The sequence below is a fragment of the Pituophis catenifer genome, unplaced genomic scaffold (genome assembly GCF_029215685.1).
Source record: "Pituophis catenifer annectens isolate HBS135680 unplaced genomic scaffold, rPitCat1.0.hap2 SCAF_3, whole genome shotgun sequence".
Lineage (NCBI taxonomy): Eukaryota > Metazoa > Chordata > Lepidosauria > Squamata > Colubridae > Pituophis > Pituophis catenifer.
In genome coordinates this window covers 180,257,680-180,285,138 of record NW_027256883.1, presented here as the reverse complement: position 1 = coordinate 180,285,138, position 27,459 = coordinate 180,257,680, and the positions used below count along the sequence as shown (strand labels likewise).

The 27,459-nt window shown below is 40.0% G+C and overlaps 1 protein-coding gene across 2 annotated transcripts; it reads left to right on the top strand.

Annotated features, from left to right (window-relative positions):
• Positions 1-74: 74 nt before the first annotated feature.
• On the top strand, positions 75-26,595 carry DRAM2 (DNA damage regulated autophagy modulator 2). 2 transcript variants are annotated; one of them, XM_070939900.1, is made up of 8 exons: positions 75-115; positions 6,625-6,779; positions 15,368-15,435; positions 16,026-16,165; positions 19,818-19,995; positions 21,011-21,090; positions 22,404-22,496; positions 24,641-26,595. In XM_070939900.1, exons 2-8 carry the CDS (start codon positions 6,649-6,651, stop codon positions 24,746-24,748), a joined length of 798 nt encoding a protein of 265 aa, XP_070796001.1. In that variant the 5' UTR covers positions 75-115; positions 6,625-6,648; the 3' UTR covers positions 24,749-26,595. The 2 variants fall into 2 exon arrangements, with proteins under 2 accessions (XP_070796001.1, XP_070796000.1); XM_070939899.1 differs by lacking the exon at positions 75-115 and adding an exon at positions 319-437.
• The last annotated feature ends 864 nt before the right edge of the window (positions 26,596-27,459 follow it).

Sequence of the window (27,459 nt, the reverse complement as noted above, 5' to 3'; positions counted from 1 at the left end):
GGGCTGCTGGTGGCGGAGGTTAAGTTTATATCGTGTTAGGCAGATTTTTAAAGTCTAGGATCTCTAGGATATGTCCGGGGTGAGGGCGAAGTCATAAAATGAAAGCTCAAGAAAAGTAATTGTTGCAGCTTTTGCTTATTTTTTTTTTAAATTTGATTTATATGCCGCCCTTCTCCGGAGACTCAGGGCGGCTTACAATGCGTTAAGCAATAGCCTTCATACTTTTGTATATTTATACAAAGTCAGCTTATTGCCCCCATAATCTGGGTCCTCAGAAAAATTTTGTATTTTTCAAACCACCAGGAGAAGAATATATAGTGTTCGTTACGGTGATGCCCGAGAGAAGAGAGGACAAGACAGCTTTCCTTAGCTTTCTCCTCCAGCCTCTTCCCAATCTGGCTGGATCACTTGGCTGAAGCAGAGACCCTCCGATTCAGGTGTTCACGACCGACAGTTGCTAGTGATAATAATACATCGGCTTTGTCAGCTATTTTGTCCCTCTTTCCTATTTTCTCTGTTTAAAAAGAAAAAACAAAATATGGGCAGGTTCTAAATGTGAAACTGAAATGGCTACTTCTCCATACTATAGTATGGGCAACGAACAGTTTAAAACTTTTTTTTTCTTAATAAAGAGTATTATTGATAGTGTAGTTTAAAGATGCAAGTTGTTTGCTGTGCTCAGTTCTCTAGTCCAATTGATCCTCTATATAATTATAGAGGTTTTGAATTTTGAATTGCATTACAGGGAGACAGAGATTGATCAATAAAAAGATTGATTGATAACTGGCTGAGATTTGTCTCGGGACAGTAAATGTTTCATTGAAAAGGACCAATTGAGTTTCAAAATGGGCTGCAGAAAATAATGATTGCATGAGGTTTACTTTGACTAGTTATGGAATTTCATTGGCATCCATCACCCCAGTTCCATAGAAGTCACAATGGATCAGACTCTAGCCATTTATCAAGGCACAATATGTAATAAAGATGAATTAGAAGTCAAGATGGACTTTTATTCTCCTCTACAACTCATAATATTTCTAAATAATTGCAGAAGCAAAATCAGCCAGACCTTTTCACTGGTTAAGGCAGCCCTTGTTTGTAGGTGCTTTTAAAATCTTGAAAAAACAGAAAACAGAAAAAAACAAGTTTCTTCTCACTCTACCCATTCTCTTTTAAGAACCTTTCAGATCTTCAACAATTCAGTTTTCTTTCTTCTACTAATCTGTTTAAATATTATCTCATCTCAGTGGGCAATTAATGTCTCTATATTACCAATGTTAAAATGCAGTAGTTGATTATGTAAGGCTATTCTCTTTTGTTAGTTGCAATTTCAGTGGCACGTTGTGCAACAAAATAAAATACTTGCAGAATAAGGCTTTGCTCCAGAATTAGCTTGTGTGGGTGTGTACCTTATATCATAATTATTACAGACACTTTTATACTTTATCTGTTGTTGAATCAATGTGGCTTATAAAGTAAAGATTACATTAAAATATAACAATAGAAACCCGCATATTATAATATTATAACAGTCTGTAATAGGCAATGTCCTTCATTTTCTATTGCTTGTCCTATCCTTTGGAATCTCTCTCTCCTTCCTCCCTCCCCCCCCCTTCTCTCACACACACATACCCCGGAGATCAGATTAGTCCTGATCTTTTCGTAAGGCCTTAAGGACTTGGTTTTGCCATTGGATGCGGGGATCTCAATGTATGACAGAACCTGTGCCATGATTATGTTAATTATTGTTGATAATTAATGGATTTTGGAATAACATGACTATGAATTGTGTTCTATTTTTAAATATTATTCTATATTTTGTTATACCCTGTTTTCCCCAAAATAAGACATCCCCTGATAATAAGCCCAATCGGGCTTTTGAGCACATGGTAATAAGGCCAAGCGCTTATTTCAGGGTTCAAAAATACATAAGACAGGGTCTTATTTTGGGGAAAACACAGTATTAATTTTTATATTGCATTAATTTTATTTTGTTTTTAATTGCTGTAGCTATCTAGAGTCATATATTTGGAATGGACAGCTATATAAATTGAAATAATAAATCCTGTGTACATCCTTTACTCATTCCACAGCTTCCAAATATTCCTTGAAAAAGGTGAAATTTAACTAGCCTTTCAATTAACAAAAATGAGGATGCGTATTTTATTTCAGAGATAAATTATTCTTCAAGAAGGCAACCTCCACATTGAGAGATTGTTTCTGAGCTCTCATGGAAGATGAAACTATGAGCATATACTCCCTGCCAGTATCTTTTGGGGAGAATCTATTTGAAGTAAACAATCTCACAGATAATCAGGTCCTCAGCCATGTAGACTTTATAGCCTATTGATTGTAGTTGTAGGCATCATGCTAAAAACTGGGAGACTGAGTTCTAGTCCCACCATAGGCATGAAGCCATCTGGGTTCCCTCATGCCAGTTTCTAGACAAAAATGCCAAATCCAGTCTAAATAGCTGGCTGACATAATAGGCTCCTGGATGCAGTCCCAAAACAATTGGAACACCACTTGAACACCACTGGCATTGACAACATCAACACCAGTCAATTGCAAAAGGCATCTTTATTTGGAATAGCTTACATCCTGTGACAGTACCTTTAACACTATCAAACAATATCTGCCTATCCCAGGTCCTTGGGAAAGACTTGATGGACAAAAATGTAAAATCCAGTCTCATCAGCATCTCATTCAGCTCCTGCAGTGCTGGTGTTATGTGACATATCAGATTATTTCCTACTATTATTATTATTATTATTATTATTATTATTATTATTATTATTATTATTATTATCTGAATTTCTATACTGCCTTTCTCCCGAAGGACTCAGGGCGGTGAACAGAATAAGATTTTATATACATATAATTTTTTTTTTTATAAACAGTAAATAAAAAATTGAGTCAACTTAGTGTATCTGCTAAGACCTTGGCATAGAATTTAGATGTTTATGCTAGCCCTGCTTGTTGAAACAGAAAGGTCTTCAGGGCACGTTGGAAAGTGCGAAGATCTGGGATTATTCGTATTCCAGAGGGTATTTTGTTCCAAAGAGTAGGTACCCCCACAGAGAAGGCTCTCGCCCTTGGAACTACTAGACGACATTGTTTTAATGATGGTACAATGAGTAGGCCTACTCTGTGAGAGCGTATTGGTTGGTGGGAGTTTATCGGTTGCAGCAGGTGGTCTCGTAAGTACTCAGGTCCTAAGCCATGGAGCACTTTAAAGGTAAGAACCAACACCTTGAAGCACACTCGGAAGGTCACCGGAAGCCAGTGCAGCTCGCGTAGAAGAGGTGTTAAATGTGAGCGCCATGTTGCTCCCATAATTACTCGCGCGGCCGCATTCTGGACCAGTTGGAGCTTCCGGGTGCACTTCAAGGGGAGCCCCATGTAGAGAGCATTGCAGTAGTCAAGTCAGGAAATGACGAGGGCTTGAGTGACTGTGCGTAATGAGTCCCAGTCTAGAAAGGGACACAATTGGCGAATCAGGCGAACCTGATAGAAAGCTCCTCTGGCCACGGCTGTTATATGATCTTCTAACGACAGTCGTGCATCCAGGAGGATGCCTAAATTGCGAGCTTTCTCTGCGGGGGTCAATAACTCATCCCCAATAGTTAGTGATGGGACTAACTGGCTGTACTGGGATGCCGGCAGCCACAGCCACGCAGTCTTGGAAGGGTTGAGTCGAAGCCTGTTTCTCCCCATCCAGACCCGTACGGCCTCAAGGCACCGGGACATCACTTCAAGGGCATCATTGGAATGGTTTGTGGTGGAGATGTACAGCTGAGTGTCATCAGTGTACAGATGACATCGCACCCCAAAACCACAGAGAGGACCGACCCCTGTGGCACCCCACAAGTAAGGGGCCTCGAGGTCGATCTCTGTCCACCTGTCAACACTGACTGCGACTTGTCAGAGAGGTAGGACGAGAACCACCGTAATACGGTGCCTCCCACTCCCAGCCCCTCCAACCGGTGCAGCATGATACCATGATCAATGGTATCAAAAGCCACTGAGAGATCTAATAGGACCAGGATAGAGGAACATCCCTTATCCCGAGCCCTCCAGAGATAATCAACCAACGCGACCAATGCTGTTTCTGTGCTGTATCCAGGCCTGAAGCTGGACTGGAACGAGTCTAGATACAGCTTCATCCAGATACTGTGGGAGCTGTCATGCCACCACACTTTCGACAACCTTCGCTAAAAAGCGAAAGTTGGAGACTGGACGATAGTTTGCTAAAACAGCTGGATCCAGAGAGGGCTTCTTAAGGAGGGGTCTCACCACCGCCTCTTTCAAGGCGGGAGGTAAGAATCCCTTGCTCAAAGAAGCATTAATAATTCTCTGGAGCCAGCTATGTGTAACCTCCCGGGTAGCCAGCACTAGCCAGGAAGGGCACGGGTCCAATAAACATGTGGTCGCATTCAGTTTCCCCAGTAACCTGTCCACGTCCTCAGGAGTCACGGTATCAAACTCATCCCAGATAATATCCTCAAGTCATTTCATCCGAATTAACCCAGTTAGAGTCCAAGCCTTCCCGAACCTGAGCGATTTTATCGTGCAGATATTGTGCAAAATCCTCAGCTCATCCTTGCAGAGGGTCTTCCCGGGCTCTCAGCTGGAGTAGAGAGCCGGTAACCCTAAACAAGGCGGCTGGGCAATTATCTGCCGATGCAATAAAAGCAGAAAAATAGTTACATTTTGCCGCTTTTATCGCCACTAAGTAGGTCTTAATATAAGATCTCACTAGTGTTCGGTCGGATTCGGAACGGCTAGTCCTCCAACTGCTCTCTAGGCGTCTTTTCCGATGTTTCATCTCCCTCAGCTCATCAGAGAACCAAGGAGCTGGGTAGGTTTGACGCCGGGTCAGAGTCCGCAAAGGCACGACCCGGTCTAAAGCACCAGTGGCCATCCTATCCCAGGATGCCACTAGGTCTTCAGCTGAGTCATGAGCCAGGGTCTCAGGAAATGGCCCAAGCTCCATCCGGAACCTATCAGGATCCATCAGGCGCCTGGGACGGAACCATTTAATTGATTCCGCCTCCCTGCGGTGGGTTGTAGTGGTCAGAAGGTCTGACCATGACAAGGGTTCGATGACTATATCCCCTATATCTAGACCATTCAGCCACTGGTCAGAGATAAAGATCAAATCCAGAGTGTGTCCCCCCATGTGAGTAGGGCCATGAACTAATTGGGTCAGGTCCATGGCCGTCATGGAAGCCATAAACTCCCGAGCCCCTTCAGACGTTTCACCAATGGATGGCAGGTTGAAATCTCCCATAACCAGTAGCTTAGGAGTTTCAACTGCCACCTCGGCTATTACGTTGAGCTCAGGCAGGGCTGCTGATACGTGGCAGGGAGCCAGGTACGCAATCAACAGGCCCATCTGTAACCCATAACCCCACTTCATGAGGAGGGACTCACATCCGGTTGTCTGTGGGACAGTGACTTCTCTAGGGTCAAGACCTACCTTTATAAGGACCGCCACACCTCCACCCCTATCCCCAGTCCTTGGCTGATGGAATGTGTGGAAACCTGGTGGGCACATTTCTACGAGGGGGACCCCCCCCTTCATTGCCCAACCAGGTCTCTGTAATACCTGCCAGGTCCGCTTTCCCCTCCTGAATTAGGTCACAGATGAGGGGGGCTTTGTTAGCCGCGGACCTGGCGTTGCATAACATCAGCCTAAGACTCAGGCTCTGAGACCCTGAGCAACCCAAGGAACGAGAAGAACTTTGGAGGTCAGAGCACGCCACTGCTTGAAGATAGTGGGTGCGTACCCCTCTGACATGATGTGGCCTCCTGCTCCCACCATATCTGCCCCTCCCAACCATAACCTTGATGGAACAGCCCATTTCCATGCCAGTATTAAGTCTGCCTATTCCCAGTTCCGAGTTTCCTATGATGTAATTTTGTGTTGACTTTGGCTTCACTTTTGGAAAATTATTTGCTAATCCCTCCCTCTGTGGATTGCCCCCCAAATCCCATGATCCACCCTGTTTATACCCACCCCCCTTTCAGAAGCCATTAAAATTTTGGTTAGAAAATTAGATAAGAAAGCCCTTAATCCCCTCTTAGCACCGTGCCACCTTTAGATGTGTTTTGCATTACCTCCAGTTTCTACATGGTCTTTAAAGGCAGTCCTGTGGAGTTGGAATGGAAGATGAGGGAGGCATGAATGTGGTTGTTTGTACTTTCTATTACAAAATATATAATTGTATATATTAAAGGCTAAATTGTACGGCATTGGGTTCTACCTTTTTTTAGACTAGAAGATAAAGGTTATCAACATTTTGATTTGATCTTTTATTTCCCCATCCTATTCTTAAAAACATGCTCCAAATAGTTTGTTCACTTTATCATGGTTTGAGCTAGAGTTAGAATACAACTCAAATAGGGAAGCTGAAAATACTGTTTCAAATGATGTCCTGATTTGATAATTCAATGAAAAGAGGAAATATTTTGAAATACAGAGCAGAAGGATAGTATATTAATGAATTGGAAGAAATGGGATGATGTAGAAATGTTATTATAAATACATACAATTTATTTGCTTTCAAGGCAAGAAGAAAGAAAAAGTTATTTATTTATTTATTTGTTTATTTATTTCAGTATTTGACTCTGGATCATTTTGAAATGTGGTGGTTTCAGCAAGGACTGAGTTTCTTGCCTTCTTCCCTGGTTATTTGCTCATCTGCTACTTTTGTGTTTCCATATGTTGTTGGAGTATTCTTACACCATATTGACCCTTTGGTACCCTATATCAGGTCAGTATACTTTATATTTTTGCACTGCAATTTATGTTCTAATGTTACATCTACGAAACTTTTCTTACTCCTGTTTTTTGCTCTAAAAGTTTTTAAAACTGGAGTTAGGTTAAAAGCCACAGCATTTAATAATTTGAGTTTGTTATAAAATGAAATGACAAACTTAAAATACATTAACATTCTTTGTGAATTTGAAAGACTAACAGTAGTAGTGGATTTTTTTCTCTTTATTGTCATTTTTCTTTTAACAAACATTGTTAGGTTTACCTCTCCATATCAAAATGGATGAAGTTTATTTCATAATATATTCATAAGATAGATAGACATGCACAATATAACAATAGAAATAGCACTTAGAGCTTAGACTTACACTGCTTCATAGCAGCCCCTCTGCACACACACACACACACACACACACACACACACTACATATACACACATACTGAAGTGATTCTTCCCTCTTTCCCTTGCTCTTTTAATTAGATTTGCAAAAGGTTACTAAGGTGGCAGGATATCAAATGTATTTACATATTTATTTGCTTACTTTAAATATATTTTTCATTCATATGTTTTCCAAAATGGTTTGTCTGTTAAATACTGGTATCAGACCAAATATATAATGTAAGAAACAAGGATGAGTGTGCTTAGAAATCTCTTCAAAGCTCCTTGTGTAAATTTTTTTTATTTTTTCCAACATAAACATTTTTATTTTTTTTTTCTCAAGAACGAAGTCTTGGTCCGGTCACAAATGGGTATACTAGTTTAACAAATGAGAACAAATAATTTTAACATAAATTCCAACATCTTAATTTAAATCTTTCTATTATCTGATCATACATCTTAATCTCCTACTATACTACATTTTTATATTCAATTTATAAATTCAATTATAAATCAAAATTCAATACCACTCTATCTAAATTTTCCTTTTAAAATCAACGTTGAACACAAAATCAATCTAATCTATTAATCTATATATTTACCTTACAATTTTATCACTACGAATCTTAATTTCCAAATGTATACAACTTAATTTTTATTTTAATTTATTAATCAAAATTTCTTTCTATTTTTCTCATTTTCTAGACCCAATTCATCCTATCTTGATCTTAAACTTTTACACAGACATCTCAAAATTTTCCATTTCATTTTAATTATCGCCCAACATTTTCTTTTTCACCCCTTATTAATAATTATTCTTCAATGTATTCTCCTCATTTTCCTCCATCACTCCACCTATTGTTTGGCTGATTTCCAGCATAACATATTTTGGCTGAGTTTTCAGCATATTCCCTCATTCGTGATTTGATTGAGGAGGAAAACACAGACCTGGCTTGCATTATGGAAACCTGGTTGGGCTCGGTGGGGGTGGTGCCCCTCTGACTGAACTTTGCCCACCAGGCTTCCGGGTGCTGCATCAGCCAAGGGCCCAGGGTGGGTGGGGGTGGCGGTTGTTATTAGGGAGACCCTTAGTCCGCGGGAGGTCACTGCTTCTAAGATAGACGGGTGTGAGGCTCTCCTCATGAAGTGGGGCCCATGTGGGCAGTTGGGCTTGTTGATTGTGTACTTGTCTCCCAGCTGCGTATCAACAGCCCTGCCCGGGCTACTCGACGCCCTATCAGGGCTGGTGGTGGAGTTTCCCAGACTCATTGTTCTAGGGGACTTCAATCTGCCGTCCCTGGGTGGGGCGTCGGGGGTGGCTCGGGAGTTCATGGCTTCCATGGCAGCTGTGGACCTGACTCAGATTATTCAGGGCCTGACACATGAGGGCGGCTACATGCCCGATCTTGTTTTTGTCTCGGAGCAGTGGCGAGTGGGGCTCGGTGGGGGATTGTCTTCCATTTATCCCCTGTCATGGACTGACCACTATCTCCTTCGGCTGAGTTTCCAGTACGCCGCCCCTCCTCGCTGGGAGGCGGAGCCGACCATCTGGTTCCGCTCCAGGTGCCTGATGAACCCGGAGAGGTTCCAAACGGAGCTTGGGATGATACCTCTCTCTCTCTCCCACGCCCCGGCCACGACCCTGGTGGATGCCTGGGATGAGGTTGCTGCCGGGACTCTTGACCGGGTCGTCCCTTTGTGGCCTCTGACAAGTCACAGATCCTGGCTGGCGCCTTGAGCTCCGGAGGATGAAACGACATAGGCGAGGCCTAGAGAGCCGTTGGAGAGCCAGTCGTTCCAAATCTAACCGGTCCCAGTTAAGGTCGGCCATACGGGCCTACTTGGTGGAGTTGGCGACGGCAAAGCGTCGCTACTTCGCTGATGTCATCGCGTCCGCAGAGAATCGCCCAGGTACCCTGTTCAGGATGTCCCGCTCCCTCCTGACTCAGAGGGTGAGGGAAGACCCTTTGCGGGGGCGAGCCAAGGAATTTAGCCAGCACCTGTTGGACAAGGTCGCTCAGATTTGGGACGGCTTGGACTCTGACTGGACAGAGTCAGACGGTGAAGAGGCAGCGGGTCCTGTGCTTTGGGAAGAATTTGATTCTGTTACCCCAGAGGAAGTGGACAGGATCATGGGGAAGCTGAGTGCGGCCACTTGTGTCCTGGACCCGTGCCCCTCCTGGCTGGTTTATTCAGCTTGGGAGGGGACACGCGGCTGGATCCAGGCGGTGATAACGGCTTCCTTGAGGGAGGGAAGTTTCTGACTGCCTTGAAGGAGGTGGTGGTGAGGCCCCTCCTCAAGAAACTGACCTTGGATCCAGCTGTTTTGAGTCATTTTCGTCCGGTCTCCAACCTCCGCTTTCTAGCGAAGGTTGTTGAGAGTGTAGTGGCATGTCAGCTCCCGCTGACCCTGGATGAAGCGAATTACCGTACCAATCGGGTTTCAGGCCCGGGTACAGCACAGAGACGGCATTGGTCGCGCTGGTGGATGATCTCTGGAAGGCTCGGGACAGAGGTTATTCCTCTGTTCTGGTCCTATTAGATCTTTCGGCTTTTGATACTGTCGACCACGGTATCTTGCTGCATCGCCTCGAGAGGTTGGGAGTGGGAGACACCGTTTTACGGTGGTTCTCCTCCTACCTCTTGGGTCGAACGCAAGCAGTGTTGGCAGGGGGGCAGAGATCAACCTTGAGGCCCCTCACTTGTGAAGTGCCCCAGGGGTTGGTTCTCTTGCCCCTCCTGTTCAACGTCTATATGAAACCGCTGGGAGAGATCATCCGTGGTTTCGGGGTGAGGTACCACCAATATGCTGATGATACTCAGCTCTTTATATCCACCCCAAACCAACCCAGTGATGCCCTCGACGTGATGGCCCGGTGCCTGGAAGCGGTACGGGTCTGGATGGGAAGGAACAGACTTGGACTCAACCCTGCCAAGATCGAGTGGCTATGGGTACCGGCATCTCGGTCCATAGGAGAGATTCCATCGCTGGCTATAGGGGGTGAAGTTTTACCCCCTGTAGACCTGGCACACAACTTGGGTGTCCTCCTGGACTCACGGTTGAGTTTAGCAGACCATATAACGACCATGACCAGGGGGGCATATGCCCAGATTCGTCTGGTGCGCCCGTTGTGCCCCTACTTTTGGACTGAGATGCCCTATGCACAGTTACTCCCGTATTGACTACTGTAACACAGTCATCTCCCGTATTGACTACTGTAACACTCTCTACATGGGGCTGCCCTTGAGGACCACTCGGAGGCTTCAGCTGGTGCAAAATGCAGCCGCGCGGGTTGTGATGGGAGAATCCAGATACTCCCATGTAACACCCCTCCTGCGCGACCTGCATTGGTTGCCGGTTGCCCTCCGGGTGAGATTCAAGGAGCTGGTGATGAACTATAAAGCCCTACATGGCTTAGGCCCAGGATATTTGGCGGACCACCTGCAACCAGCAACAACATCCCATCACCCAGTTCGCGCCCATAGGGAGGGCCTGCTTAGGGTACTGTTGGCGAGACAATGTCAGCTGTCGGCCCCCAGGGGTAGAGCCTTCTCTGTGGGCGTGCCCACCCTCTGGAATCAACTCCCCATGGGGCTTCGGCTGGCCCCTGACCTTTGCACCTCTCACCGCGAATTAAAAACTTGGTTATTCGAGTCCCCCGGCCTGGACTGATGCGGTTTTTATGGGTTTTTAATTGTATCTGATCTAATTAGCATTTTAACTTTGTATAATGGATTATTATCGTTTTTATTGTTGTGAGCCGCCCTGAGTCTGTTGGAGATAGGGCAGCATATAAGCCTAATAAAATAAATAAATAAATAAATAAAATATTCTCCTCCATAACTCCAACTATTATTTGGCTGATTACCAGACTTTTCCATTGTTTTGGCTGATTTCCAGCATGCTTTATTTTGGCTGATTAACAGCATTCTCCTCCATAACTCCACCTATTATTTAGCTGATTTCCAGCATTACATTATTTTGGCTGAGTTCTCAGCATATTCTCCTCCAAAACTCCCAACTACTATTCTGCTAACTTATTTTAAAAATTTCTTTTTCAATATATTGTCTATTAATCCACTGTTTCCAACTATACTCTTCCAGGGTGTGTCCCCATCTATTTCTTAATATTAATCATTTCCAACATGTGTTAAATTCAATCACAATTATGACTTCCATCTGTGTACCTTAGTATATCATCTATAATCATTAACAATTGATCATAATTATCATCCACCACTTTGTTATCAAATTAAAACTAAAACATGTTACATCAAATTATGCTTTTATGAAAATATCAATTTAGTCACCTTAACTTCCCACTTCTATTTTAATTATCTTTCTATCTTTATTTTACCATAAGCACTTCTTGTTTTTATGTAAAGCTCACTTAAACTTTGAATCATTTAAACAATTAAGCATTCAAACATTGCTATCTAATTTATCTATTTTGCTTCTTCATTTCCTTATCTGTCCATAAGCATTTTAATTCAAGGTCAATACTTCCACGCTTAAAACTCTACATATCCTTTTTAATTCTATTGTAAAGTCTGTTTCCAGTAAAATCCATCAGCTTCTCCACTTCCGTTCCTGCGCCAAACCTTTTGTTGCTGTGCCAGTTAGTTAAAAGTTTATTAGTCATTGTGTTTCTTCTTTCTTTGTAAAGCCATTAAAAGACATTGTGGATTACTTTGAAAAGAACTGTTTTTTGAACTTTGGAGATTCCTTTCAAAGCTCCTTGAACTGAATTGGAATGAAGAAAGTACAGGAACACATTGGTGGTTTTGTATGTTTCCATTCATTGTGGAACTTCACAATTCAAGTAATTCTGAACTTAATGATCAGAGTTGAAGTTACAATGGACCCCACCAAAGGTACTTATGAGTCACCTCCCTCACAGTCTCATGACAGCATTTCAGGCACTTGGTCCACATTTATGGCCATTTGCAGCATCCCGTGGTCATGTGACCATGATTTACAACATTTTACTGAAAATTGGTATTTACTTCCAATTTTGTCAAAAACATTTGGTAGCAAACAATGGGTTCACTTAATGATTGTGGTGTTTGCTTAATGACTGTGGATTTGTTTAATGACTTCTGTAAAAAAAAAGCTTAACCCGTTTTATGACTATCACAAACTACAGCTGGAATGGGCGGTCTGCATTATGGTCATAAATCAAGAACTATCTCTAAAGATGCTCATTGGATTATTCCCAAGATGTTCATAGGCCCAATGAATTTAATTTCAAATAATGTCAAGTTTTATCATCTTGGTTCCTTTGGTGTATATTACAATTCTATGATGGATGTATATCTGAACTTTCATTTACTTCTGGAAATATTGTATAAAAACTTGTTCTTTTCCTTCTCTCTCCACCACATCCAATTTTGCTGTAAATTTAAATTCTTATATTTAAATCTTTTATATTTTCCATATTCTTAAAGCCTCTAGCTCATGAGTGTCCAACCTTTTGGCTTGCCTGAACCACATATAATATATATATATATATAAATATATGTAAATAACAAACTTACTTTATTTTTAAAAATATTTTCATTATATCTTGTGGGCCATGTTACTAAATGTTCAGGGCCGCATGTGACCCATGGACAGTAGGTTGGACATGCCTGCTCTAGCTAATTATTACATTTATATAAAACCGCTAGGCGAGATCATCCGTGGTTTTGGGGTGAGTGTTCATCAGTATGCTGATGACACATAGCTATACATCTCCACCCCAGACCACCCCAATGATGCCCTTGCTGTGATGTCCCGTTGCCTGGAAGTCGTGCGGATCTGGATGGGGAGAAACAAGCTCAGACTCAAACCCTCCAAGACTGAGTGGTTGTGGCTTCCGGGGTCCCGGTATAGTCAGCTGGTACCATCACTGACAATAGGGGATGAGATCTTGCTCCCCACAGAGAGGGCCCGCAACTTGGGTGACCTCCTGGATTCACGGTTATCTTTAGAAGATCATTTGACGGCCGTGGCCAGGGGTGCCTTTTATTAGGTTCGCCTGATCCGCCAGTTGCGTCCCTTTCTGGATCGGGACGCCTTGCACACGGTCACTCATGCCCTAATTACCTCCCGTATGGACTACTGTAATGTTCTCTACATGGGGCTCCCCTTGAAAAGCACCCGGAGGCTCCAACTGGTCCAGAACGTAGCCGCGCGGGTGATTATGGGTGCAGCTCGTTACGCCCATGTAACACCTCTCCTACGCGAGCTGCACTGGCTCCCGGTGGTCTTCCGGGTGCGATTCAAGGTGTTAGTTATCACCTTTAAAGCGCTCCATGGCTTAGGACCTGGGTACCTACGAGACCATCTTTTGCCACCAATAGCCTCCCACTGACCAGTTCGTTCTCACAGGGAGGGACTACTCAGGGTACCGTCAATCAAATTATGTCGACTGGCGACTCCCAGGGGGAGGGCCTTCTCTGTGGGGGCTCTAACCCTTTGGAATGAACTGCCCCCGGAGATACGGAATATCCCAGATCTCCGTGCTTTCCGCCGTGCCCTCAAGACCCTGATGTTGCAACAGGCGGGGCTAAACATATGAACATGTGAATGATTTTTAAATGTTATCTAATTCTGGGTTTTATTTAATTGACCAAACTAAGTAATAATTTTAATTAGCAATTTTATGATGTTTGTGTGTCTATATTTTTCTTGACTGTACACCGCCTTGAGTCCTACGGGAGAAAGGCAGTATAGAAATATAATAAATAAATAAATAAAATAAATTAGTAGTACTTCAGACAGCTCATTCCCAATGCGGCAACTATGAAAATAATTTTTACTATTTTGAGATGTGAAGGACAGACATTTGGTGTAGATTTTGACTGCAGAACTAAGTATTCTCTTTTGCTGGTCCCTTATAATATAGGCGTAGTTGCTTTGAGTCATGGAGGTCAAGATGTAATCTGAAACTCTTTACATCTTTAGTAGACCAATTTTTAGTTCTAAAGCAAGTCAGCTGAAGTTCATTGTACTTTATTATTAGAGAATAAAGAGATTTGAGGATTTGCACATACAATTGTACAATGTTAAACAAGGTACAGTATTTTCTTTCTCTTCCTCCTAGTTCAAGCTGCTGCTTCTGTTTTAAAGCAAGCCTTGGTTCTAAACCAATTTGATATATTGCTCTTCAAAAATTGGTATTTGCTTATGAATTGCAAGACTACAGTATCTATTAAGATATTTGACCTCTTATATATTAATAGGAAGCAATAGCCTAGGCCTGGGTTATAGATGATATTTTGTAAGTATTGTATAATTGAAGCTGGAAATAGTATATCTCTGCAATTCTTTTATCTTCAAAATAGCAGTGACTGCAGTTCCTTGAGCTGTTATTTGATTTATTAAAGTATAAATTCATTATTATTGATACTATCGATGTTTGACATCAATTACTACTTAGGGGCTTCAATGGCATCCTTGGCTTCTGATCTTAAATGAAACTGAGAAGAAATATTAAGACTCAGATTTGTCTTAACAGTCTTAAGTCACCCTGAACTGACTTATGTAAAATACGCGTAACTACTTATGCTATGTAAATATTAGCCATTATTTACAAATATGTATTTCCTGTTTTTAAATGTATATGCTTTGGTAAGTATAATTATGCTCGGTTTACTGTATGATAAACTATTTCAATACAGTTTGACTACATCTATTTTACTGCCTGACAAGTTAGGGAAGTTCTTTTCTGAGTTTCTTTCTCTGCTCATTATGCACCTGTGTGCTACACCCGTTCTTATCTGATAATTTCCTGGGAAGCACCCCCGGTCTTCTAAGGTCAGTCCCACATATCATTACACATATTTTTTGAAAGAACAGAAAAATAATTTGATACATTGCTGACCTTAGCTGATTCTAAAATATTTAGCAGGCTCAGATGTAGGAGTAGTTGAATGAAAAATCTCCAGGAAGTCCCAGGTCTGTAAGCTTCATATGGGATTTAAAAATACATCATGGAGATAGGTATTGGCAAACCACTATCTATGTTACTATGCAGTTATATGTATAATATAACTATGTATAATAACAATATAGTTATTAAAGAAATCTTTATCTTTACTCATGCTACATCACTTATCATTAGTGTCAACATTAATAATGGGTGTTAATTGTGTATTTCATAGATTTTGTCATTCCAATTGCATTGCAGGATGCTTAGTATCATAAGTTGCTTATCTTTCAGTGACTTAGGAACAACACCTCCAGAAAGATGCTTGTTTGGAATAATGTTATGCTTTGTTTCCTTCTTGGGTAAGTACAGTAAAAATAATACTGAGCTTCTGAGATTGCTTAGATGTGGGCTTTAATGAGACTACAGAGTAAGATAAATCTTAACTACAGATAAATCTTAACTAAAGGAAAAGAACATTCACTGAAAGATGTTTGGGGCAATGCAGTTGGCATATGCAATTGAGACAAAAACACTACAGACATTTTACAGACATTAAAGATTGAAACAGTTATACAGAGTTGCATCTACTCTAATGAAATAGTCTGAAAATCTATTCCAACAACACCTGGGCAGAGTAGGGGAGCACAGCTACTGCAGGAATAGCTAAATAACATATCACTCTCCGCTTTACATTCAGAGAACGTAAGCTATAGTTACTTAAGTGGAGTTATTGGATGGCTGGATTAAAAATCATGGTTGGCAGGTTTCTCCAAACCCTTATACCTAGCATGAAAGGAGTCCTCAGACAGTTAATTTACTTCTACAATTCTTTTGTTATGTCTTGCATAAAAGACCACAATTTTCATGTGGCTATAATTGTTACTTAGTCTTCATTGCATTTGATATCATGCTTCTCTATTCTTACTCTACTTCAATTGTTCATTCACAGGTATCGCCACCATATATGTTCGGTACAAACAAGTCAGTGCTTTGAACCCTGAAGAACCCAAGATGCTCAGACTCAATAAGGCTGGCTTAGTGATAGGAATGGTTAGCTGTTTTGGGATTTGCATCATTGCAAACTTCCAGGTTTGTGTTTTGTCTGTGATGATTGAATTACAAAAGTACATATCTTCATCATAAGACTGTAATAGCCTATTCTAAGGATATGCCTAAATGAAACTTGATAAGAAAGGTATGTGTTATACTATTGACATTGGGAACATCATTTTTTCCCACCAATTCTTCCATGCTTCCAAAAGAGACGGCACAAGAATAAGAATAAGAATAATTTTATTTCTATACCGCCCTTCTCCCGAAGGACTCAGGGTGGTGTACAGCCTATTAAAAACACAAGACAACATCAGTTAAAATAGTTTAAAATTAAGATGTACAATATATTTTGAACAGTATATGTCTACTTGGAAGCACCTTTAATTGGTATTGATTGGCTTTTACAATGTAGTTGGATACTGAGGATATTTCTATAGCTATTTCTTAATTTTATTTACCATAAGCAACAAGATATAAATCAAATAAATGTAAGTTACTTTTAAGTTTCCAGGACAAACTGCTATTTGGAATGGTTTTATTTTATTTAGGCCAGATAATATTTTTAAAATGAATATATTTGCAAGCAAAATACTACATTATTAATAGAATTAAGTTAAATAAAAAGGATCTATTTCAGTACAAATAAATCTCAGAAATAAATCTCAGAATAAATCAGTCCTGACAACTAGCAAGCTATATTTTGAGAAAATGTAACAAATACAATATAGTATTTGGCATTGCTGGAATAAACATCCACATTTTTTTTTAACATTTCTCTTAAAACAGTGTGGTCAGGAGCATTTGCTGGTAATGTTCTTTATTGCTTATTTAGTCTATATAATTTTTCCAAGCAAATATAGTTTAAATAGATCAAATATAGTTTGTGTCATGAACGCTAGATGTCACTGTAGAATGAAAATAATGAGAAGAATAAAAAAAAATCTCACAGTGATTAAGAAGAGTGTAGATAAATTACTGCAAATTTAAAACCTTTTCCCATTGAATAAATACTATGACTGTAACTAAATGTAACTAGATTGTAAGTTGTTAAAAGCTGTCAAGATACTTATTTTATGGAAAATAATTGATTTTGTTTTCAAGACATTAATTATGTTTCTTATCAAAATTATCTAAAGTATTTTTTCTTGTCGAGGAGGTGCCCTTCTTTCCATAAAGTAAACAGATTGTTGATGCTAAATATCAAAGTTAATTCCAAATCTCTTATTCCTCATACATTAATTAGGTTTGAAACACAAAAAGTATTTTTAAAAATACTTTGTAAGTATATTTATTACATTTGTACTCCTTTCCTTTAAGCGTTATTCTATAGAGTCCAATGGAATACGTTAAACAGAGAAATAGCAACAGGCCAAGGTAATTTATTAGGTTTTGTGGCCAAATATGAATTTAAATCTCAGCCTCTTTATTCTCAATGTTCTATTCTTAATTCCTTCATCACAATACTTCATGAAGAACAAATGAATTATTAATGACTGAGCAGTGGCTCAGTGGGTAAAACGCTGAGATTGTTGATCAAAAGGTCAGCGGTTCGAATCCCTAGTGCCGTGTAATGGGGTGAGCTCCTGTTACTTGTCCCAGCTTCTGCCAACCTAGCAGTTTGAAAACATGTAAAAAATGCAAGTAGAAAAATATGGACCACTTTTGGTGGGAAGGTAACAGCGTTCCGTGCGCCTTTGGCATTTAGTCGTGATGGCCACATGACCACAAAGAAGTCTTTGGACAGTGCTGGCTCTTCAGTTTTGAAACGGAGATGAGCACCACCCCCTAGAGTTGGAAACGGCTAGCACATATGTGCGAGGGGAACCTTTATTCAGAAGTAGGTGCAGTTTTGAATGTGATGTTAGAATCTGGCATTTCTTATTGTGATAGCAGTAATACTTGCTGTCGAGATCTCACATTTTGGCCTTAAAATGAAAAATACTTGCTGCAAAGTATTCCTTTCAAGCCAAAGACAGTTGACGATTATAATGTTGAGTTTGGAGAAAGAAGAGTTCCTATCGTTGAAGCTTCGTCTTTGGTTAGTCACAATATATCTTTTAGGATTAGTCATTGTGAGACATGTCTGTAAACACATAATGTAGAAAGCTGTTAGAAGTTAAGTGTTCTTGCTTGATGAACTACTTGGAAATGGCACATAATCATCCTGATCTCACTAAAGGAAAACAGAATATAAACAACACCTTTTATTTCTTTATTGTAAAATTTATTGGCCATCAATCTTACACCATGGTCACTCTGGGGGATTGCAATCATAAATCTTTTGGTTATAGAATAGAGTCAGCATTTTCAGTTACTATTATAATAAACTAAAATGCAAAGGAAGGGTTAGATTTAGAGAGTTTCAAATAAATATATACCATCAGCAGAGGAAAATACTTTTTGTACCTATAATTCTGTGAAAAATATTGGTCCCTTTGATTTTTCTTCTGAATTTTTGCTTATAATTTGCCACTGAATATTAGTCCGTACTGATATTTAAAGTCTAAGTGAGCAGATAAGCACAACATTTAGTGTCTGTTTATTTCATATTTCATATTTTATTTGTGAAAAAGCAATTGCCTCCGTCAAGTCAGTACTGTAATTGGTTTCATCCACTCTGGAATCTATTATAACAATATATCATAACCATTATTATGAGTCTTTTATATTTCTGCCCAGGCAACTTTGTCCATTCCTCCACGATAATTTAAACCCAGTCATATTTCAGGTTCTCCAGTAAAACTGCTTTCTTTTAAGCCCTGGTGAATTTCTATGGAGTTTTAGACCCTCATTGAACCATTCAGAAATATTTTGACTCATTTTATTCTGTTCCATTCATTCTGTTGTAGACTTAATTGTAAGTTTGGGATCATTGCTTTGATTTATGACCCATTTGCATTTCAGCTTATGGGCTGATTATGTATAAAATGATGTATGAACAAAATTCATTCTGTCTTCAGTGATGGCTATAGTCCTGCAGTAATAAAGATATCCTCAACTGTGATATTGCCATCTTCATGCTTGACAGCTGGTTCTTATTATCAAATTCAGTGTATGGTTTCCTCCAGATAGCTATTAGATGACCTATAAAGCTTCTATTGATTTATGTATCCTCCAGAAATCTAGTTGGTTATTTAGTTGTTGGGGTTTGTTTGTTTTTTGGCAAACTTCAGAAAAGTGAGCAAAGAACCTTTCTTCTACACGAATCCCATTTTACCCAGTGATTTTATCTTGGAATCATAAACACTTTTAGCACACGCAAAAGAAGCCTGCAAATCCTTGGATGTTGTTCTTTTTTTTGGTCTATGATTTAAAAAGCCAATTATTTTTTTCACCAAATTGTAACCTGGCAAAAGAAAAAGGGGAAAATATTTTCTTAAATTAATCGTTTAGTTGGGTGAGTATTGTAGTTTGGCGAAAAGACTCATTAAATAAAATTGCCGCCTTTGAGCAAAATCGCTGTCTTTAGAATATATACCATTACAATTTTGCTCTTAATTAGAAATAATGAACTTCCAATAATGCTAGATCTCTAGGTTTTTATAGTAGTTTGCAGATAGCGATATTTGTTATTCAGCCAAAGTTGAGAGGGTCTATTCAAAGATTCAGTTTTGTTATATTTTTTGAACCTTTCAACTATTACTCCAATGTTCTCTAAAAATCATTGAATTATGTTATTTTCCTGTAGAAAACTGCTGTATTTTTCATACATACATTTGGAGCTTTCCTCACATTTGGAATTGGAGTCATATATATTCTGGTTCAGACAATTATTTCCTATAAGATGCAACCACAGATTCATGGGAAGGATATATTTTGGATCAGATTTACAATACTGCTATGGTGCACAGTAAGCATAATGAGTAGTATCCTTTGTGGTAAAACAGTACAAGTGATGAATGAGTATTTCTTAAAAGTCTATTTTAAATGAAACACACTTTATCTTCAGGTGGCTAACATGACTGCTTGTTATAACAGTGCTGGAAAAGATTATAAAATATATAAACTTTAGAAGCTTTGTTTTTTGTTTCCCAGAGAGGTAGCTAGACAATGCAACAAAAACAATAAATATATTTTATATATCTATATATCTATATCTGTATACCATTATAATTTTGCTCTTAATTAGAAATAATGAACTTCCAATAATGCTAGATCTCTAGGTTTTTATAGTGGTTTGCAGATAGCGATATTTGAGACTTCATCGAAACGTCGCCAAGACACTTCCAATTTTATGCGGGAGAAAACCCGAATAACCAAAGACCTACATCTATATCTATATCTATATCTATATCTATATCTATATCTATATCTATATCTATATCTATCTATCCATCTATCCATCCATACACACACACATACACAAAGGCAGGTATCAGAGGTGGGTTCTACTTACCTTTTCTCCCGGTTTGCAAGGGATGCCTGCATTCTACCCCCCACCCTTTTTTCCCCCCCGTTGCATGGGCAGCATCTTGGCCTTGCAGCCACCACGGTCTGCCCCGCGCAAGCCGTGGGCATTGCATTGGGGTGCTGGAGGAGAGCGGAACTTTTAGAATCCCTGATTTTTGTTGATTCTCTTCTCAATTGTATCTTCTTAATCTCATGGGTTTATGAGAATCTCCTGATCCTTAACAATTTTCTGGATGATGCCATGATTGTATTTGGTACTGACTGACCATAAGATGGGACATTTGCTGCATTATTGGCACATTTCAAAAGGATGGGGCAAACTAGACATAACTCTAAAGATTACACCATCCCTTCTCAAAACACCTAGGGTGTACAGCCTTTAAATAAAAAAAACAAGTGGGATTAAACAAGAATGGATGGAGAGTAAGGTTATTTCCTCTGTATTTCAAAGATATTCCTTAATGATTAAAGTGGCTATTTCTTCATTCATCTTACTCAGCTTAAGTGGAATAGATTCCCTACAGAGGCAGCATTGGAATCCCCAGGAGAAAGTAAGTTTGATTTTTCTTAAAAAGAAAACCACTAAGAAACATTGGTTAAAAAGAGGATATATTCAAATATTGTATGTTATGTGTTTGTCATATTGTGTTATAATAAAATATTTTTTTAAAAAACAGAAGACACAAATGAAATGTGTCAAGTGCATTGCAGAAGACATTCCAAGATATTCTTAGTGCATTGTAGTGTTTATATATTGTTTCCCCAAAATACCATACTTAGTTCTGCTAATACACACAAACATAAGAAGTCTACAGTTGGCTTCATTACTGCAATTTAAAAAGAGATCCAGAGTAGCTGGTCTAGCCTCTTTCATATTTAATAAAGCTAGTTTAATAAAGTTAGGTTTTCTGCTGAATCAGGCCAAAATTTTATTCCTAGATGTTACTGAGAAGTTCAAAGACAGGACATGAACAAAAGGTCTTTTATTATACTAATGCCTGTAAACATGGAGAAAATGTGTGTTTGTATATTTGTGTGTATGTGTAGACACACAAGCCATGTTTAATAGCCATTAATAACTTCCATTGAGAATTATTATTTGTCTTATTCTCTCTCTTTTTTTTTGGTTATATTTTGGTATTGTTAAAGCCTTTCCAAATTTCAGCTCTCATAATCTCTAGAGCCATGATGGCGAACCTATGGCACGCGTGCTGGAAATGGCATGCAGAGCCATCTCTCTGGGCACACAGAGCCATTGCCCGTTGCTTTTCTGGGTTCCGGCGTGCCAGCCAGTTGGTCTTCATGCATGCGGGAGCGCCAGAAACAGAAAGAGCAGTCACGCAGTGAGCATGCGCGTGCCAGGAAGATGGTTTCCGACGTGTGCATGCGTGCTGGCCACCTAGTCTTCTGGTGCGCATGCGCACGCGAAGAACAGCTCCTGTGCCCAAAGATGCGGAGACAGGATCCCGGCGGTTGGTTACTAGAGAGAGCCAGGATGGACGGGCCAGGGCTTCCCTCCCTCCCCACCCGAGTAGGCTTCTTGCGCGGCCCCAGCCCTCCAGCCCACGATGACACGCATCTGCGGTCCGGAGCGCCTGGCCAGCTTGGGTGCCCCAGAACAGCAGCAGCAGTACTCCTTGTTCTCGATAGCTGGTGAGGGGGGAGCGGTTCTCCTCCAGAATCCTGGCTGCAAGTGGCAGGATGAGAATCACTCCGCAGCCCCAGGAAAGTAGCAGGGGCAGCGCTGCCTGTTCTCGGTGGCGGGCGAGTTGGGGGCGGCTGTTCTCCAGAATCCTGGCCACAAGCGGCAGGTTATGCGCAGCCGCAGGAAACTAATACATTTTTTAAAAAATATCTTCTACAGGGATATACCTTTCATATCATTACCACAGTCTCTGAATGGTCTTTGGCTTTCACTTTTGTCAGTTTTTTCCTGACTTTCATCCGTGACTTCCAGGTAAGTTTCTCTACTGCAAGGGTGAACAAACCTTTGGTAGACAGGAAGTATTCTTAATCTGGAGACAGTGGCTACAGATGGCTTTGGATTTAGCAATTAGAGAAAGTAGTTGGAACCAAATTATATCTGAGGGATTTGCCATTTTGGAGTGAACATTGTATGAGAAACACAAATAGGAGTTGGCTCATAGAGACAGGTGTTTTGTTTCTGTTTTATTAAATATCTTAGATTTGGAAAGTTTGAAGTTAAATCTATCTGCAATTGAGTTGGAATAGAAACCATCAAGTTTCTACCGCAGTGCTCAGTGGCTAAGACGCTGAGCTTGTCGATCGAAAGGGTGGCAGTTCAGCGGTTCGAATCCCTAGTGCCGCGTAATGGGGTGAGCTCCTGTTACTTGTCCCAGCTTCTGCCAACCTAGCAGTTCAAAAGCATGTAAAAAATGCAAGTAGAAAAATAGGGACTACCTTTGGTAGAAAGATAACAGCTTTCCATGCCCCTTTGGTGTTTAGTCATGCTGGCCCCATGACCACGGAGACATCTTTGGACAGCGCTGCTCTTTGGCTTTGAAACGGAGATGAGCACCACCCCCTAGAGTTGGGAACAACTAGCACATATGTGTGAGGGGAACCTTTACCATTACCTTTTAGAAAGCATCAAGACAATTTTCCATACTTACAGGACATAAAGAAAATACTTTATTAAAATTTATTATGAATTCTGGAACAGAAATTAGCCTTTGATATTATAAGTAAAATAGGTGATTATTCAAAATACTTCCTTTTTTATTTCTTGATTTTCTGATCTTAAAGCTAAATAGAGATATATGAATATTTTATTTTCAGAAACTGATCCTGAAGTATATTTTTCAGAATAATTGCATCTATAAAAGATAGAGCAAATTGCTCAGTTGTTAGCAATGCATTTTCTTATTTTTGAATTAGAATTGAGTAATATATTAGCTTTTTCATAGTAAACGTCTCCTAACCCATGATTTAATTGTAGAGAGGACAAACCTGGCATGTTACTGAGAATTGGGTGAAGGGAGAGACTGTCAGAAGTGTGACCCTCACATTTCTGATTTGAATTTTGGTTTTTGCATCAGCTGAAAGCCCAGGGCAGGGGAGGGAAAGTGGCTGCTGTGTTGCAGAAAGCCATGCAGGTAACCAGAGATATTATTCCTCTGATTACTGTGTATGAGATCTTGTTTCTGATGGACTCAAGGGTCAAACTTTGATTATAGTTACCTGTTAAATGCACTCTTAATAAGATCAGGGAGGGAGGGTTCCCTTTGGGTCTTTATTCAGAGCATTACTATCAGAGGTCTTAAATGGATCTTTCTTGGTTGCCACTTCCTCCAATAAACCAGCATTTTACCTGTGAATAGATGGCTCAGGCCTTTTGGAATTTGTATTGTTTTAATCATGAGAGATGAAGCATACATTGCTTAAAATTGGGTACAGTTGAAGCAGCCTATAAGCCTAAGAAATACAAACATATGTAGTTTGGCTCAGTAACAAGGAAAAAAATTAAAGGTAGTGTGCTGCAAAATATTTCTCTCCTTCTCTCTCCATTACTCATTGTTGGGCTAATATTTATGTAGTACTGTATATGTTCAAGTCTGTGGTGGATTTGAACATATCTGTTTAGAATTGGAATCTTGAAACTCATTTTTACCTGAGGTCCTTCCAAGGCCAGTGACATCAATGGTTGGGCCTAGAAACATTCTGATTCTCTGAAGCCCAACTCACTGGCATCATACAGCTTTCAAAGGAAAGGGCTCCAAGAACACAGTGAGCACCTGAGAGCAACATCTCACGGGGAGCCAGGAAGACCTTCTACCTGTTGGGAAAGGAAGGAGTCCAGGCAAAACTCTGGAAACAGTCCCATTCAGCATTTAGAAGTAGTGACTTTCAGGGACTTTAGGGACTCTCTTTAAGGGGTAGACAAGGAAGAGAACAAAGTCTCAGATGGAATGATTTGAGATGATTTTGTGCAATTTTTGAATGTTGATAAAATTATTAAGACAGTAATGTTATACATGAGATTCCTTAATTATTTTTTATAAAGTAGAATCAAGTTGTTGTTTTATCATAACAGAACCAAATTTACTAATAAATTTCATTCATTTCCACCATTTATTGTAGAAAATCTCATTGCATATGGAAACAAGACTATTTGGCCCTAATCTTTATCACACTCAAGAGCAGCTTCTACAAGATGAGCAAGGAATACCAATCACAGGAAGCATATGAGAAGAAAACGGAGAAAATGACATAAATTAGAACTTATCTTGGAAAAAAGGCTTTGGTTCACATATAGCACTCCCATTTTTTTAATATGCAAAAATCATGATGTCTTATTAGTTCCACTGGCATCAGCCCATATACATGGATATAAGTACAGTCCTGTGCGAAGGTTTTAGGTAGTTGTGCAAAAATGCGGTACATTAAGAATGCTTTTAGAAATATAAGTGTTAATAGTTTATTTTTTATCAATTAAGAAAATGGAAAGTAAATTGACAAAAGAGAAATCCAAATCAAATCAATATTTAGGGTGACCACCTTTTGGCTTCAAAACAGCATCAATTCTTACACTTGCACAAGTCAGGGATTTTGTAGGATTAGAGTCAGGTATGTGATTAACCAATTTATACCAACCAGGGACTAATGAACATCAGTGTCATATGTAGATTGAAACAGTCACTAATTGAAACAGAAACGGCTTAAAAGCTTAAAACTGGGTGAGATACAGCCAAACTCTGCTACTAAGGTGAGGTTGTGGAAGACAGTTTCATGTCACAGGTCATACACTATGGCAAAACCGAGAACAGGAACAAGACAAAAGCTAAATTATACTGCATCAGCAAGGTCTTTCCCAGGCAAAGATTGCAAAGCAGTCTGGAGTTTCCAGATGTGCTGTTCAGGCTCTTCTGAAGAAGCAGAAAGAATTGGGCAAAATTGAAGATGCAGTGGTTGGCCAAGGAAACTTAATTAAGCAAATGACAGACACATCATGCTCACTTCCCTTTGAAATTGGAAGATGTCTAGCAGTGTCATCAGCTCAGAACTGGCAGAAATCAGTGGGGCCCAAGTACATCGATCTATTGTCTGGAGAAGTCTGGGCAGAAGAGCTTTTTGTGCCCAAAAAACAATACTTTGATATGGAAACAAGGCCAAGTGACCCAACTATGCACAAAAATATCGGAACTGGGGTGTAGAAAAATGGCAGCAGGTGCTCTGGAGTGATGAATCAAAATATGACATTTGGCTGTAACAGGAGATAGTTTGTTCACCAAAGGGCTGGAGAGCATACCATAATGCGTCTGCAGGCAACAGTGAAGCATGGTGGAGATTCCTTACACGTTTGGGCTGCATTTCTTCAAATGGAATTCAAGATTTGGTCAGGATCAGGATCAATGTTGAGAAATACAGGCTTCTACTTACCTATCATACCATGCTATCAGGGAGGTTTGTGATTAGCCACAAATTCTTTAGCAGGACAATGACCCTAAACATACAGCCAATGTCATTAAGAATTATCGTCAGTATAAAGAAGTCCTGGAAGTGATAGTTTGGCCCTCATTGAGCTCTAATCTGAACATCAAGTTTGGGATTATGTGAAGGGACAAAAGGATTTGAGGCAGCCTATATCCACAGAAGTTCTGTGGTTCTCCAACATGTTTGGAACAACTTGAAGGAACCTTGCCAAATTCCTTCAGAAACTGTATGTACCAAGAAGAATTGATGCTGTTTTGAAGGCAAAGGGTGATCACCCAAATGATTTAGAATCCTCTTCTATTCATTTACTTTCCATTTTGTTAATTGATAAAAAAATAAACTATTAATCTATTTCTGAAAGCCATTCTTAATTTACAGCATTTTTGCACAACTGCCAAAAACTTTTGCACAGAACTGTACATATGCTTATATAACATTCAATGCAATATATAAGAATGTCATTTTATATGAAAATACTACTATTAATGATTTTTACTGACTTTTGCCAATTGTTTATAGAAAGTTTTTAAGAACCTCACAAAATATTGTACTATGTAATATAAAAAATGATAATTTATAAAATAAAATTTTTGCAGATTAAAGTTTGCTGACAAAAGTTTATAGAAAAGTTTTCTCTGTTTTTTGCAAAAACAGGGCACGCACAGGCTTTGGGAGGTCTGCAGAGTGCTCCTGTGGGCTGGGGAGGGCAAAAATGCTGTTTTTGCGAAAATGGGTGAAAAATGGGCCCGTTTTTTGGCCTCCCAATCCCCAGCCCCCAGCACTACTATGCAGGCTTCCCAAACCCTCTGCGTGCCCCATTTTTGCAAAAAAGTGGGACGCGCAGAGCGTTTGGGAAGCCTGCAGAGTGCTTCTGGGGGCTGGGGAGGGCAAAAAGTTTTTTTCTTGCTTACCTCTTGGTGCATCTTATTCTCTGGTGTGTCTTATAGTCCAAAAAATACGATATATGAAATATAATTGGATACCATCAGCATATCATGGTGACATGATCTCACCTGATGGCTTTACGTTCCAATATAATAGGCCCTATCTTCCTGCAGTGATTAATTACACCAGAAACTCCCATGGCTATCAGGCATGACCTGACCATGACAAGGGGGACAGTGAAAGCTCCCCCAATTCCAGATCAAATTGCCACTGTTGGTGTCCAACCACCGTGGGCCCTGGAATTACAGAAAGCATCTTGGCCAGGAAGCAGCAAAATATGTACAATATCTGCAGCAGTTCCCACTACCAGTCAATAGGGCCAGTCAGCACCTTAGATACCAAAAGCCCCAGCATTATAAATGTGAAACTGGATCTATAGTCATTGCCACACAAGATGGCCTTTGCCAGTTAGTGAAACACTATCTTGACTTTTGCCAAGGTCCTCCACAATCCCCAGTAGTGCTTAATTTCTAAGGCTATGGTGTCTCCACCTGATGAATCTCCTCCTGGCAAAATCCCCT

What these genes read in the sequence shown, in the direction of transcription:
- DRAM2 (XM_070939900.1), top strand. Translation starts at nt 6,649, where the DNA reads ATGTGGTGGTTTCAGCAAGGACTGAGTTTCTTGCCTTCTTCCCTGGTT. An exon ending in CCTTTGGTACCCTATATCAG is followed by an intron (nt 6,780 to 15,367) that starts GTCAGTATACTT and finishes CTTATCTTTCAG; the next exon opens with TGACTTAGGAACAACACCTC. An exon ending in GCATCATTGCAAACTTCCAG is followed by an intron (nt 16,166 to 19,817) that starts GTTTGTGTTTTG and finishes ATTTTCCTGTAG; the next exon opens with AAAACTGCTGTATTTTTCAT.